The 15,939-nt window shown below is 41.6% G+C and overlaps 2 protein-coding genes across 5 annotated transcripts in view; one reads left to right on the top strand and one right to left on the bottom strand.

Annotated features, from left to right (window-relative positions):
* The window catches only part of SBF2 (SET binding factor 2), a 331,511-nt gene extending 324,156 nt beyond the window's left edge, over positions 1-7,355 (bottom strand). The window contains exons 1-2 of the mRNA XM_049821080.1: positions 7,016-7,355; positions 6,089-6,161 (exon numbers count right to left, since the gene is read on the bottom strand). The gene's annotated coding sequence lies outside the window, so the exon portion shown is untranslated. The remainder of the gene's footprint in view (positions 1-6,088; positions 6,162-7,015) is intronic.
* The window catches only part of AMPD3 (adenosine monophosphate deaminase 3), a 36,984-nt gene continuing 28,317 nt past the window's right edge, over positions 7,273-15,939 (top strand). Inside the window, exons 1-4 of one of the 4 annotated variants that reach the window (XM_049821091.1) lie at positions 7,273-7,533; positions 11,007-11,232; positions 13,723-13,918; positions 14,374-14,539. In XM_049821091.1, the coding sequence (XP_049677048.1) occupies positions 11,012-11,232; positions 13,723-13,918; positions 14,374-14,539 (583 nt within the window). In that variant the 5' untranslated portion in view covers positions 7,273-7,533; positions 11,007-11,011. Of the gene's footprint in view, positions 7,534-7,963; positions 8,126-10,210; positions 10,253-11,006; positions 11,233-13,722; positions 13,919-14,373; positions 14,540-15,939 lie in introns of those variants that run through there. The other 3 variants (XM_049821090.1, XM_049821088.1, XM_049821089.1) reach the window with 3 other exon arrangements.

Here is a 15,939-nt window from a genome sequence, read left to right on the forward strand (position 1 = left end):
TTGCTGTGACCTGTCTAAGCATCAGTTAGAGGATGTCTTTGCAGTATACCCGGGGCAGACATGAGCTTACACTGGCTGTAGTCTTGACCAGCAAAAGCTAAGAGCTCAAAGAACTGTGCTATATCTGGTCGTACAATTTTTGGATCAAAGCTGGCTCACATCCCCCTGGCCCATAGTGCACAATGAAGCTGTAGAACAAGCTCACTACTATAGGATGTTGTGGACACCAAAATAGACACCGTTAAAACTGGAACCAGACTCATTCTTGGAAGACATTTACTGACTGATGACAATCAGTTAGGATAGTCCAGATTCCACCTCCAGTTCATGAAGATTATAAACCAATACAGGTGAAGCACAACAGGAAAATGATTCCTCTGTCTTTGACACCATCTAACTATCGACTAATGTTTCTGTTCATACTGGATTTTCCTTATAGGGCTGGCTGGGCATTAGCAACAACTGAAAAAGGAAAGGGATATGAAGGTGTATGGTCCAAAACGTTTAAGTAGAGAACCAGAGCAAAACCATGGGCAGAGCACCCCTGTATACCAATCCTTCAAGGTATCCATAGAATTCAAGGCCTTTCTGGGGACAAAAAAGGCTAAAGGGGAAAAAACCCAACATAAAACCAACCAACCCAAACCCCATCCCCCACCTCCAACTTATCAGGGGCACTAAATCAAAAAGGAAAGGTATGTAGGAGTTGCAGGATCAAAAATAAGTATAGAGGTCATAGAGTAAGGCATCAAGCACAGAAGCCCTGACAGCATCTACTACTCTGTGAAAGTATCCCAAGTGTACACCACCTGATGATGCCTTGCCTGCACATGAGAGGACAAGAGAACAGAAACAGGCCTCACTGCCTCTGGGATCTCCCTCCTAATACCTGCTAGAGACTGAGTTACGGGGCTCTTTTCTTTAGCCCTGATGGCACTTAAGTGATTTGGAAATCTATGTTTGCACACAGACATTGGAATCAGGTCCTCTGATTGTGGCAGCAGCTGAAACATAAAGCTTGAAATACACAGAACTTGATTTCCCTTTGTCCGTATTGAATCAAGTTTACTCTCTGCAATAACTATGAATCAGTAAAGTCTTCCTTAGACCCCCAGAGAAGGGCAAAAATATGACTTGGGTATGTGTGCTGGTTGTTTTTTTTTAATAGATGGGAATTTCTGCCAGGTGAGAGGAGAGACGGGCGTCTCACAAAATCGCCCGAGTGAGAAGTATGACAGCAGCGAACAGGTCAAGTCACTCTGGAACCAGAGAGAGATGCACCTCTAATAAATGCAACCGCTGATTTTCCCTCCTTTTAATTTATACGCACTAATGGCACAAATAAAGAAGTCTCTGATAGGAAGGAACGGTTATGTAAGGTGAAATCTGCATTCCTTGCGTAACTGCTGTTTACATAACGCCGGCGCGGCCACAGGCCGCAGGGAGGGCGGCGAGCTCCCGCCGCGGCCCCGCGCAGCCGCCGGTGCGGCGGAGCTCGGCCTCGGCGCTGGCCGGGCGGAGGAGAGCGCGGCGGGGCGCAGCGCCGGGCCGGCGGCGGCAGGCCGACGCTGCCCTCTGGGCAAACCGCGGTGACAAAAAATAAAAGACGTTATTTCCCCACGGCCTGTAGGGTGGGGAAAAAGGATGGAAAATGTCACAGGCTGTAGCTTCCCATACCTAATATTTCAGATGAGCTTTAGGGAAAGAGGACGGGGGGGCTTTCTAAGTCACTTTGCGTATCAGCATAGGCCTAACTATAGCATTTTTCACTCGGGCAGGTTGGATAAAAACAATCAAACAGTTCCCCCCCAGGTGAAAGTTTAAGTTTCTACATGAAAATAAGAACGTCTTGGGTTGGATTTCTTGCCAACTATGCCTGCTTAGCACTAAACAAGCAATACAGAGGTTTATTTGGGCTGTAAGCGGCCGCTTAGACCGAGTTCCTGTGTACAAATGAACTGGCGGCTTCGGAGGTTGCAGAGTTTCACTCACGCTTGTAAAAGGAGACTCATAAATTACACTTATAAAACAAAGAGAAGACGGGATATTCTGGGAACATGGAAGACTGCAGTTCAGCAGCACCTAGCCGAGTTTATTTAAGGCCATATGATGTTTCTGTGAGGTTATGTCTAAACCATATCTTGCGTTTCCCAGTTTCTGGGCAGTTACGTGCTCCACCCACATCACACGGTATCTGTTATTTAGGAATGAAACTTCTGGCTTGAGGGCCAAATAATCCAGATGCAAACCCTTGTCACAGATCATCGCGAAAACCTTAATGGTCATCTAAAAGTAATACAAATGCAGAACTGAGTATCACTTAATGGAACTATTTGCATTGCCACTGCAAACATAATATGTAAACCAATTCTAAATATACGGTTTAGATTCCAGTACTGATTTTTTTCAGAAATCAAATAATTCAGAATATTCTTTATTTTAGGGGTTTCCAAAATAGACCACAGAGTTCCCCTTTGTCAGCTTTAATTACACGTTTTCATTATTTATCACGCACTGGCAGTGTCTAATTTATTAGACTGTTGCTTGCTGAATATTTTATTTTATGTGCATTCTGAGCAAATAAAATTCCTCTGAAAACAAAGCTGAGTAAAACAGCATTGTACACCAGACCAGTGGTTAAAAAGTATTTCATCTGCCTATCACATAACAGATGTGAAATGTAATTTTCAGAAAATTCTCCTTTTTATAAATCAAATTAAAGGTCTTTCAGCTCCACGTACAGGTTTGTCTAATACAGTCAGATCTCTCCTTCTTAGAACAGTTGCAGAATTTCAGACAAATTAGGTATAATATCAGAGCAAGGCAGACTTCCATCAATGGTAAATACTTGCAATGTCCAAGCTAAGTAGGTTTGAGATAAACCGGTTTTAAACTAGCATTTTTACATGGCTGTTGTGACAATGCAAGGCAGTTAGTCTATGCCAACAAAGAATTTGCCAACTGGCTGGAAAGAAAGCTTTCCAAATACCTGAATGACAGCTTACAATTCCAAACACACCAAAGGGTCCCATCTTGCTTGTAAACCTTTCTTGTGCAACAAAGTATTACAGTATATTCCATTTATAAACTCATGGAAAACTTCTGTTATTTCGGACTCAGATTGTTAGGACTGTACAGATACTTTCCTAGTTTATTTTTAAAGCAGTAACTGAACAGTCACATCCTCTTGTAATTTCTATAGTTTTCGCACTACCCTTTCAGTTTTTAAACAACCAGATTTAATGTGCACACTGTAAGTATTTTATTTTATAATAATATACTACAGGATAATTATACTCGCAGGTATCCTTTCAGAAAGGAGAATGTCATTTGACTGAAAAAAAAAACCCAAGAAAAAGGATTCCAAACCTACTATCAGTTCTAATGTCAGTACAAGTAATTTCCAAAACATTTTGCATTTTATATAAGCCTAGTTGTATCTTGTATGTACGTACTCTCAACACCACAACTATCCAAGATGGGAGTTTATGAAAAATTGGCCTAATCAAAGTTTCTCCTCCTTGTTGCCCCTCTCACATACTTTCCCAAATAGCCTCAAGCAGTCTCCAAAGCCTAGAAAATTTGCTGCTTATATTTAGAGTAGGAACCAAACTTTTAGATTTACAAATTCTAGTTTAACTCAATACTGAGAAAGACCCAATCATCTGTATCAAGAGTTCTTAACTGGGTCTAATTCAAATACAAGACTGAAAACCCATATGCACAATTAATTTCTACAAGCTTTTTGAAAAGCAGTGGATAAGATGCTTTTTGATTTGCTGACTTTATAAAACAGACAGATACTACTTGCTTTGTATAATTTCAATCACTCAGTGGAATAATTTTCTCCCTTTTTGAATGATTACAATTTTAATCTATTGTTTGTTTAAAAAGTTGAATCATTCTTCCTTTCTCGTAGAGTATTTGATAATGAGATTAAATTATGTTTCACATTTGGCACAAACCTCCCCTCCAGCTTTTGGAGATTACTTTATTTAACTGTGGTTTTTTGCTGTTGGAATATCAGTTACACTTCAGTAAGTAAATGCACGTGGGCCAAGCATATCATTAACTGAACTGACTGAAGATCAGAAAAGTAAGTACTAGGTCTAATATTGCTTGGACGCCACTAATGGGTACGTTATAGATTGAAATATTTCATTTGATCCATTAGTTGTTTTGTTGTTATCAATATCACAGTCAGTAATATGAATCTATTAAAAAAAATGAATTCAAAATCCATTAGCTTTTAAGGCATTGTTCAAATGAAAGCAGTATGTTATAACAACTGAAACAACGTCAAGTGAGAATGAGAGACCATTTCCTAACTTTGATGAATATGCATTCCAGCTTTAATCATCTCCCGGACAAGATTTGTCTGTTTCTAAAAATAAGTATTAATAATACAGACGTATATTTAGGGTTTTCTTTATTTTATTCCACTCCTCAGTAGATGTTGACACGCAAGCAAATCTTTAAAACTTTTATTGCATTTCCTTTCGTTAAAATAGACTGACTGCAAAAGAGACTGCTACCACGTACACTGGAATAATCATGAGTTTACTACTGTCACCAAAAGAATAATCTCTAAAGTAGGGCTTAAAGCAAGTTGAAGGCATAATAGAAATACAGAGTTTAAAAAATAATATAAAGAAATGTAATCAGTTGTAACTTTGTGGTAAAAAGAAGGCAGTAACTTTTTTCTTGTATAAGATTAAGAAGATAAAAAAGAAATAAATTTTTACACAGTGTAAAATTTCCCTGAGAGAACTACTGCTCACTACACAAAAGAAGTGAACCAAAACCCACACAGCTTCAGGAAGTACTGACATTTTACAATAGGAATCAGAACATTTAAAGTAACTCCAGAGACACTTGCACTAATCTTAATAAGGTGTACAAAGTATAGTTTACCCACAAACTGGACTGGCAGAAAGACTCCTTCATGGGCCAGATGGCAAGTGTTTAACATGGTGTTGACTGACATCACTGGGCTGTTCTAAGTCTGGATGCAAAATTTAATGCTTTATGTTTTACAGGTGCTAATGGAAGAGTACAACAACACCTACTATTAAAAATATGCTATTTCATTGTTGTCAGCTTAGTGTTACTTCTGTTTCCCAAAGATACATGTGAATTGTTCGTTATGAGAGCAGAGATGGGACATGAAACTGGACCCACTAGTCGAATGTATGTTCTGAACACAGTTTGTAAAATAACTGATCACAGTAATTGCTCCTGCAAAATGTGAGAGGACTTGAAGTATTTTCCTGGTAATTTATTACCATTACCCTATTCTTACAATCCATCCTGATGTTATTACAGATCTTGCAATAGTATTTGCTTAATGCTTCAATTACTATAGATGAATTTACTAAGTTATGATCTCAGTTTGCCTTTAAAGGTTTCCAACTTGTTCGGAAAGGAGAGCTCACTTAAATAGTCATGGTCACCTAGAACAAGTGTCCTGTGTCCTTGTGGATTTGTGCTCCAGTGCTCATAGAAGCTTTTTCTTTGTTAAGGCATTTTTAAGGTCTCCCTTTTGCATGAATTCTCTGGCCTTCGTAAAATGTGAACTCACACTGCAACGCTTTCTTCACTTGAGGCGTACAGAGCTGCCTGTTTCCATGAAAGAAAACTGTAGAAACTCAGTTGTCTTTGAGACCGTTAATTTTTTCACTGCAGTTGGTAGAAAGCCAGTGATAGCACAAGAGGGAACTCTTCCAGTCTTTTGCATCCCATAGTTAGAAGAGAGATTAAATCAAGAGTGGAGGCAAGACCAATTTGCCAAGCTGAGAAGAGGAATCCAAGAAGCCATGGGATACCTGAGTCCACCAGGTAGGGCACAATTATGATTAGAGGGCCACTAAGGAGCTCAAACTGCCAGGCAAACTCTGTGATGGGAAGCAGACAAGTTTGGGCAAGTTCAGGCAGATGGTTGGGAGAAGGACATGGGAAACAGGAGAAAGGAAGCAGGACTAACAGATCAGCAATCAACGGGTGTACTAAATGGCCAGCAGCAACAGGTGTCCTTTACTCATATATCGTGTGGGCAGGGCAACTGTGAGTCAGAGTTACAGACACTTACAGTATGTAGCTTTCTGGGTGGCAGATGGCTTGTCTGGGTGTAGCCTGGCAGCAGCTGATGAAGACAAGAGTTACTGTGGGAGAAACATGCACACACAGCATAAGCTTTTCCTTCCAAGCTAAGAAACAATGTCTATTTTTTTTAGTAGTAGTATTATTTTAAAATAAATTATATTTTTATGATTTTGGATGGCTGACTCATTTTCAAATGCTTTGAATTGGTACATGTCTCATACAACAGCTGTGGCCATAATTCTTAGCTTTTTTTACGAGCACATGAAGGTGATCATGTTGATACTAGCACAAGAGTGAAAATACCTGGTCTTCTTTGCAAACTTCTGCAACTCTTCTTTGCAACTCAAACTTCGTATGGTAACCTACTTTCTTTCCGCTTCCATTTCTTCACTATCTGTGTAGAGGAATTTCTGAAGCCAACCCCCCCCCCTGCAGTTTATGAATGGAGCATTTCATTTACCAAGTTGGGAGGACAGCACACTTGCCACAGAACTACCTGATCCCTCACACATTTTGGGAAATCTACCTTTACCCTGCTTGTCTTTTTACACCAAGGACCTTGTTCTTCAGTCGCTACCTTCCTTCCCAGTGCTTCCCTCCACTGTAGATAGTTTTATATTTCAATACCTTCAGATTAGACTCCAAAGTACTGTAAACCCAAACTTACCACAAACGCCCCTAAACGTTTCAGCTTCAGGGCCCAGGATCTCTCAAAATAAGGTAAAATTATTTTACATATTAAGATCCTGATTCCTGCCAAGTCATGCTTGTTTTGACCTTCAGTTATTTGTCTTGGGCTCTTTACCCGGGACGTTTGTTTGTTTTTTTTTTTTTAGTATATACGAGCACCTGAACCACACCCGGTACATTGTTGAAAGCACTTCTGATACGGATACATTGTCCACAAACTTACCTGTCGGGTGTCATCTCTGCCTGGTCTCGAACCAAAGTTTTCTACATTAAAGCGCTTTTTGGGGAGGAGTTTTGAAACGAGCGCTTGCGAAGGCGGCACTCATGAGGCGCCCCGCGCCGGCCACCCCGCCGCTGAGGAGGCCAGCTCAGGCAGGCTGAGGTGGGCCGGGGCCGGGGCCGGGGCCGGGCTGAGGCGACGCGCCCCAGGTAGCTCCCTCCCCCGCCGGCGAGGAGACATGTGACGGCGCGACTTCTGCCTTGAAGCCGCCGAAGGGGAAGGGGAAGGAAGGGGCCGGCGCGGCGCGGGGGACGAAGCCTCCCCCTCGGATCCTCTAGCTCCTACTGAGGCCGCGGCCCCGGGGCGGGGAGGCGCCGTCCTTGTCCCTGTGCCTGCCCCCGCCAGTCCCGTCGCCGCAGGTGCAGCCGCGGGACGAGCGGCTCACGGACAGTGCCCGAAACTGCTGCCGCCTCCCGAGAGAAACAACGCCCGCCGCCCCGAGCGGGACTCTCCTCAGCAAGGTACGGACGGGGCGCGCGCGCCCCTGCCCGCCCCACCCCGCCCCGTCAGGGCGACCGTTAACGGCCCCCCGCGCCAGGGCTGGGCGGAGCGGAGCGGAGCAGCCCCCCCTCGCCCCGCCGGACCCGCGGGGCAGGGAGGCGGGGGTCGCTCCTGTAGCTGGCGCTTCGCCCGGCAGGAGACTGCAACCCGCGCCCGCCGCCGCCCCCTTCCCCCCCCCCGCCTGCCTCAGCGCCCTCCTTCCGTCTGCCCCCGGCCCCACCTGCTGCGGAGCCGCCCCGGGCCGCGATGCTGCCGCCCAGGAGGCAGCTGGCCGGCCTGGCGGGGCCGGGGGCGCGGCGAGCGGGCTCCTCCGCCCGGGGGCCGCGGCGGCCATAAAGGGCCGGGGAAGGGGCGGCGCGGCACTGCGGTACCGGGGCAGCCGGCCGGCGGGTGAATGCGGCAGAGGGGAGCGGCGGCGGCATCTGGCGGGAGCAGCTCCTCCCTCCGCCTCCTCCGCCGGCGGCTTCCGACAGAGTCTTTCCAGCCGGCGGGAGCGCAGGTGGCGGGGCCCTGCCCTGCCCTGCCCCAACATGGCTTTCCCCGGGGCGCTAGGTAAGTCCCGAGGCAGGAGCCAGCGCCGTGCCGGGCTTGGCCCGCGGTGGTGGTGACCTTGGCCGCCGCGCCGGCAGGGACGGACCCCGGGCGGCCGCGTCCGGGGCTCCTGCGGCGGCAGCGCCCGCCGCCTGGCCCGGCCCGGCCCCACCTGCTCGCGGCGGCGGGATGCGGCTCCCCGCGGTGCCGGCTGAGCCGCCCGCGGGGGATCGGAGGCGGCGGGGGCTGTTGTTTTCATGGCGTGTGCTCATTACACAGTCAGTCCCATTAATTTCCTGGTCAATACTTGCTTTTTAAATAGTCATTCCATCATGGTTTTTATGCATGGTGTTTCAAGGGAAGTAGCTTGCTTTCCTTCCAGAAAGGTGCAGAACTAAAGAGCAACCAAAGCAGTCGCTCTGTGAGAGAGAGGTATTTAGGAAAAGAGCGTTTTTGCTGGTTGGCATTCGTACCCTCTCCCCATCCCATTACGATGTCTCGTTGTCACTCTCCCAGGCACTCACCTTGGGTAAAGGACAGCATTTCTGTAGAAGGATGCTGGATGCAAGCTCCCCATCCGTCTTCCAGTTCGGGATGGCACAGGTTGCATGAGTATCGCATGAAGTGCCTCACAACGATTGTAGGTCTATTGAACTCATTTTGGTGACATAAGTTTGTAGTGATGTGGGTGAACCTACTTTTCAAAGTGTTTTGTGCCTTAGTCTCTCATTTGCTTGAGTGGAGAACATGAGATCAGGTTCTGTAAGAGAGAAAAAAAACCACCCTTTGGTCTCAGTAGAGGATCACGCTTGTACCTATATATTCTGACTCTTCACTATCTTATTGTAATGATATGAAATGCGGTATAGTTTCTCATGCAGTCCTACTGCATTTCTGTTTCTGACCACAATTCTCTAAGAAAAACTTCATTTATACTAGGAAAATGCTCAGCCAATGATAAGCATACAAACAATTGATTTTTCCTGTTCTAGCTAGTCAGCTAGTACTGAAAATATTTTAATTGCTGATTTGGCAGCAGAAGAAACATTATTATTCCACATTTCACTATTATTGCTAGCACTGTTACTGTAGTCAAGTAACTATAAAGGCTGGTCTTGCCTGGCTGAAGTGGCCCAAAAGGCCCTTCTTGCTGGCGGCTGTATGTATGGCAGTTACTGTTGCTGACAACTGCATTCATTGAGGTCAGTGGAAAGACTCCCATGACTTCATTGAGGTTTGAAATTGAGAACCCAAATCTAAGTTTGGATGCTTCTGGGACAACGTAGTGCATTGTCATAGAATCATTCAGCTAAAAATGCATGTATTTTTATATTTCTTATGTAGTTATACTTGATTTTATGAAGACTTAATACTAACTGCGAAACAAATACTATCCAGACAGAAAAACTGCGTCAGATCCACAGTTTTTTAAAAGCAGTGATGTTTTTCCACTGGACTGTGAGTTGGTTCTTACAAAATAAGAATGAAGAATAATGTAGATGATGACTAAGTTGTCATGTTATGGTCCAATATATCTCTTGTCACCTTTTGATACTATATTTGCTTTTAGAATAAAAGCAAAAGTGTTCTCAAAGCAACTGTGAAAACAGGTGGACATTAATTATAATCTTTTAGGCTGAAAACAACAGGATCACATATCATAAGGATCACATATCAACATGTGAAATTGCAGCATGCCTACAGAAATACTGTAATGGGGGCCCTGATAAGTTATGCCTGGAGTGATTAAAAACTACCATGCTGACTTTCAGCATACATCGTTATTTGAATGAGTACCATCTTATAAAATATGTTTGCATTTCTGTAACCAAAAGGGTTCTGAAATGCCAGTTTTTGGACCTAGACTTCACATTCTTGGCAGTGCTTGGATCCATTTGTTGTGACATGTTCATGGCTATTTTTAACTTATGTAATAAGAATTTAATCTTACTTGTTACAAACTCCATCATACTGAAGGCATTCAGAAAACTTTATAGTACATAATAAATAACGCTGGTCAGTAGCTTACAAGCACTGTATTTTTTTCTCCTCCAGAATGCTACCAGATATGTCAAAATTGACATTTCGGATTGTATGAGAAGGAAATATAAAGCAAGCCATGAAACTACAGAAGAAATACTAAAGATGGTATTTTCAGTAGTGCTGCTGTAACAAAATGGAAATATTTTGTGATGAAAAGCTACTTAAATAAAAATTTTAAATATAAAACATATTGTTTAGAAAAATAATATTTAAATGCCAAGCAGAAATTAAAGTCCATATCCTGTCTGCTTCCTATGTACAATTCAAAAGCAGGATATGAACTACTGAAAAAAAATTAAAAAAAAAGTCACTGAATTAACTACACCATGTTTGCTCCTGTTGTGCAACCATTTTACTTGACAGCAGCTCCATGACTTTCTTATTTGTGGAAAGGATGGGGTGAGGTAGAAATGTGCAACCTTCTTTTCTAGCTTGTGGCTCTAAAACTGGTTTGAAGTCACTGAGCAGGGAAGAAGTCAGGCAACTGAGTGAACGTTATTTTCAAGTTCAGTGCAAGTACATACAGCTGAGCATATGTTATATCGCAAGTAATAGTCTATCTGATTATGCAAGTGGAATTTACTGGCAAATTTGTACATACATATCATAGGATTTTTTATGAGTATACCAAGAAGTTCCTGGTTCACAAATTGGCATGGCTCCACAAGTAAAGATGCTCAGTGGATACCTGTGGTTCTTGTGTGCTGCGTAATAGTTTAAATTCTGCATAGCTGTTCTATGTTATTGTGCTTTTGCTCTAAGCTCTTAATTTTCATAGGCATATGATGAAAAACCCCAGTCTCTCACATATCTTTATTCTTCTTGTAGTTGTAATTTTTTCAACTGTCTTCCTTATTAGCTGAGATGCCCAGACAGTTTCCAAAGCTGAACATCTCTGAGGTTGATGAGCATGTGCGACTTCTAGCAGAGAAGGTATTTGCTAAAGTTCTACGAGAAGAAGACAGCAAAGATGCCTTGTCACTATTCACTGTGCCTGAAGACTGCCCTATTGGGCAGAAAGAGGCCAAGGAAAGGGAGCTGCAGAAGGAACTGGCAGAACAACAGTCTGTGGAAACAGCTAAAAGGTTTGTTTGGTAGTTGCTTTCTTAGTAGAAAATAAGTTTTTTTTAAATGAGTTTGAGTTAATATTGAAATATCTGGCGAATAACATTCTGTCTCTTAGTACTTCAGGAGAAAGGTCAACAGCAGGTACCAGGGGCATCTGTGTGATGTTCCTCCATGCTATGCGCAAGGTGCGGGGATGGGCCCTAGGGAGCTTAGATTGGTGAGGTCTCGTCTGTGTTTCCAGCAGTAGCATAGATAACTGCTTATGCAAGTTTAACAAACAGCATAGCTGGGTAGAAGTGAACACAACCCTAAGACTCTTTAATGTAAAACGAGTCAGAAAAAGAAATGCTTCCCCCCCACTACCCTTCATTCTAGTTTCATTCAGAGAAATGGAGAATTTTAACACAGAGAAAATGACAGTGATATGATACTTCTTTTAGTCTCTGTAAAAATAGATGAAAGCAAAGGCTTGACATTTATCATCAAGGGAGAAGATGAAAAGTGGTATTGGCATAATGAGGTTATTCATAGGTTTCCTTAACTCACAGAGATAAAATTTAACCACTATCAGCCATAAAAGCACGCATTTTGAGTTTTCTAAAAAAATAAGGAAGTACAGTCCACCTTGGGTTTACCCATGAATCTAATGAAGCCAAACTTGATTTGGTTTATGATTCTCTTCTGTGAGAGGTAGCCTTACCGCTGTACTTTGATGTCAGGCTGTTCCAGTATCTTAACTTTAGTGGACTGGTTAGACTGTCTCCTAGAGGCACGTGAGCTCAGCAGCAGTCTGACACCAAATGGCTTGGATGTGTACAGACTCTTCAAAAAGCTGGCAAACAAGGAAGCCTTTGAAAGTGATAGCTAAACACATGTACCCAGTTAAGTGCAGACAATCAATTGGGCAACGCTTGGCATCATACTTCTGGAACAGAAGGGAGAAGAGTCAATTTAGTTAAATTAAGGTATGACACGCTGATGATACAGGCTGAGACTTTAGGTTTTCAATTGTGCAAGTGGCTTTCCCAGTTGGCATGTTCATAGATGTAAACAAGCACAGAAGGGAAAACTAGATGTTTTCATTCAAACAACCATTTGGTGTATATTTCCTCCTGAACTGCTAAGTTTCACTTTTAATTTGGGAAATCGTCTTATAGAAATATGTTCTGCCAAACTGTACCTCAAGTTTTGCACAAGCTTAACTGTGGTAAGTGGCATATTGTATGTATGTTGTTTACCTGTGGGAACAGAACAAGTATTCATCCCTGTCCTACAGAACTGAAGTGTACTTCAACGACAGTTAGATGAGTAAAACTTCTGTTTTCAGTTGCAGTTGATCCAACACTGCCTTTCAAGAATTTCATACTGATTTTAAAGGTGGCTACAAGTCCTTAAGAGAGGATGGAATTTGGTCGCAGGGTATTAATTGTACCAGGTTCTTATTCTTCAGAATGTCACAGAAGTAATGCAACTTCCAGAGAGTATTCTAGTATTCATTTTTCTTTGTTAGTGGTTCTTACTAACATTTTGAGGTTTTAGCATCTAGTTTATAAAACGAGGTAGTATTTCCACAGTGCAAAAGAAAGTGGTATCACAGGTGGTTTATAACGTATATATTTATTATGTGAATATTTAATATACTTTTAAATACATTTAAACTGAGTAAGGAAAACTAAATCTTTAGAGATATTCCAAAACTTCACTTGAGGTATTTTTCAGTGAAGTAATTGTAATACAGCATTCTTTTTTTAGCTAGTTTGTCTAAGGTACATATCTATCACAGTTTTGCGGAGAAAGGGCAAAAGGTTTTAAGTCCATGGGGGTTAGCCATTTACTGCCCTGAGGGGAGGAATGGACTTGCATATCAAAGCTATGCTATGTTATTACTCTGATAACCAACATTAGCCTTTTGCTTGAGTCTCATCAAACAGTGCCTAAGTGCCTATACTTTTTCTTACAAGTTTAACCGAATGACTATATATGAAGTTTTGATGCATAGTCTTGTCTGACAACTAGATGAGTTTTTAGATCCTGCATGTTTGGGGAAGAATGAAAAGAATGTGTAATAGCATGATAACTTACAACAACTTACTGTATGTAACATTTACTTGTTTCTGTCTGATACTTTGTGAATTCTGATGCTACCAGTTTCTAAGAATCAACTCCCACTAAAGTAAGCACAGTGATTGCATTTTCCTTCTGTACAATGACTTGCTGAAACTGAACTTGTAACAAGTGAAACAAAACAAACTTTAGGACATCTTACAGTGATTGTAAATAAATTACGGCGTATTGTATTCATGTGGAGGGTAAGCACAATTGTGTGCAGCATATATCATGTGAAATGTCAACAGAAAAAAGCTAAAAGCACAAATATTTTGTGACTAACATTTTTCCTGTGGTATGAGAGATTTAATTTTTAAAATTTCTTTGCTGTAATCAGTTTTCCAGTGTATTTAATGTTTTATACCATGGTTTATTTTATGCTATATACCATGAATTTGTAGGAAGAAAAGTTTCAAGATGATTCGATCCCAGTCTTTGTCATTACAAATTCCATCTCAGGAATGGAAAGCACCATCAGCCAATCCTGTTCCGTCTCCTGCAACGCCAGTTCTTCCAAGTGCTTTTCTGCCAGTCCAAGTGCCATATGATGTACCAGAGTTTCAGAGAGTTTCAATTAGTGGAGACTACTGTGCAGGGGTAAGAAACCATTTTTTTCCCCTTTCTGTATCTGGGCGGGGGAGACATCCCAAACCACAAGCAGCTAATGTATATGAAGTGTGAAATGTCACTATATTATGGCTCTCTGCAACAAACTAAATTGCTTTGTGAACACATTAATTTATGAAATAGTTAAAGTCAAGTTCAGGTAGTTTTACACTTCTTATAATAAAAAATAAATAGATAAAAACATAATCAGGCATTAAATAAATGGATAATATATGATTGGAGAAAAAATGTGTGTGTGTTCTGCACATCATATTTGGACTCTGTTTCTGTCACTGGCTTCCTGACACCTTGGGTAAGATCCTTATGGTTAAGCCACATACACTTACATTTCTGGAAATTTAGTCTCCTGTTACTGGCATGGGTTCAGTTTGTTGCTAAAACTGCTGTTTTATTTTTGTCAGTATTTATCCAGGCTTTCCTTTCAGGTTACAGTTGATGATTATGAACAAGCTGCCAAGAGCCTTGTGAAAGCTCTTCTCATTCGAGAAAAGTATTCGCGTCTTGCCTACCATCGCTTCCCAAGAACAACGTCTCAGTATCTGTGTAGCATGCAAGATGAAAAATGGAAGGTTGAAGATGAAGTGTATCCAGGTGAATATCCTTGTTCTTCTTTTTAAAATATAGAATTAAACCCATGCACTGCAGTAGTAAAGGTAAGTTGGATTTTTGTGATGATCTCTTCTGAATGTCTTTGCCTCTGTAATTTATTCTGTTAGTAAGTGGTGGAGAATCACTGATGGACTGAAGTCATAAATTCTGTGTCTAATCTGAAACTTTGAAGCTGTCAAAACCTGAAAAAACGTACTTAGATGCTCATTGATTATTTTTTTTTTTTTGCAGCAAATGGGATGGTAAGTAGTACACTTGTGTTCCTCCAGGAAAAAGATATATGGATATGGTTTAAAGTGAAAAGTAATTCCTTCTGATCTTGGCATGGTGAAATAAAAGGGATTATGAGCTCATCTACATTGTAAATTGAAGCACAATACAGGCATGCCTGTTAGCAAGCCCTGATTCAGTAATTTCACAGGCATGGTAGACTTACCAGACTGTAAGCTGTGTAGTTGTATTTGTTGGACATTCTGCCTGGGTTAATAAACTGCTCTCTCAACAAGGCTTATTAGGTTGAATATATTCCCCCGCTATGTATGTCACAAATTATATTTGTCACTTAGGTGGATTGTGTCTTGAAAGCTTTGCTTGTGCATTAAACTGTTTGCACTGCTAGTTTTTGATTAGCCTGTGAGGATCAACCTTTGGTCTGTACAGATGTGCCACTGTAGATGTGTCCATATTGTTGGCAATGTATTCTCAGCCATAAAGTGACATTTTAAATCGATTACCCTCTAGCTCAGTGGTTGAAAGAGGGTGAATTAACATGTTTTCAAGCATTTGTTATATAGAAAGAGTGTAAAGAGGACAGTATACTGAATATTCAAGACGGGGAAAGGTGTTTTGGAACAGCTGCCGGGGAGGTATTTTCAAGCTATTATTAAATTAATAACTTTTTTAAAGTTATGATTTTAAACTTACAACATAAAGAATAAAATCTCATTACGTGATGTCTTAATTAGCACAAGTTTGAGCTGGATAGTTATGAATATTAGAGATAAGAATGGTACCAGTTTATAACATGTTCAAGTTCTCTAGGACTGGCTAATTACTTTTCTGTCTTGGCTTAACTGAACAGCTAAAAGAAGAAATCTCGGTAATAAGACTGAGCCCAAAAATGTGGTTCAGTTGACATAAATGTAGTTGAGACACTTATTTTATGCTAGTTGCATTAGTAAGATACTGTAAAAGACGCGATGAACGTTGATTAGCATGAGTGATAATGTTTGAGTGTTCACATAAGCTCAATGTCCCAGAAGTATGTGCGTTTACCTGATTCTTAGAAGAAAAAACCCAAAAAAACCTGTAATTTTGTAAAGGGATTACAAAACTGTACTGAACAAATACCAACTGTGATTCTGGTGCTATCGGATTTTGGT

The sequence above is a fragment of the Accipiter gentilis genome, chromosome 17 (assembly GCF_929443795.1).
Source record: "Accipiter gentilis chromosome 17, bAccGen1.1, whole genome shotgun sequence".
NCBI lineage: Eukaryota > Metazoa > Chordata > Aves > Accipitriformes > Accipitridae > Astur > Astur gentilis.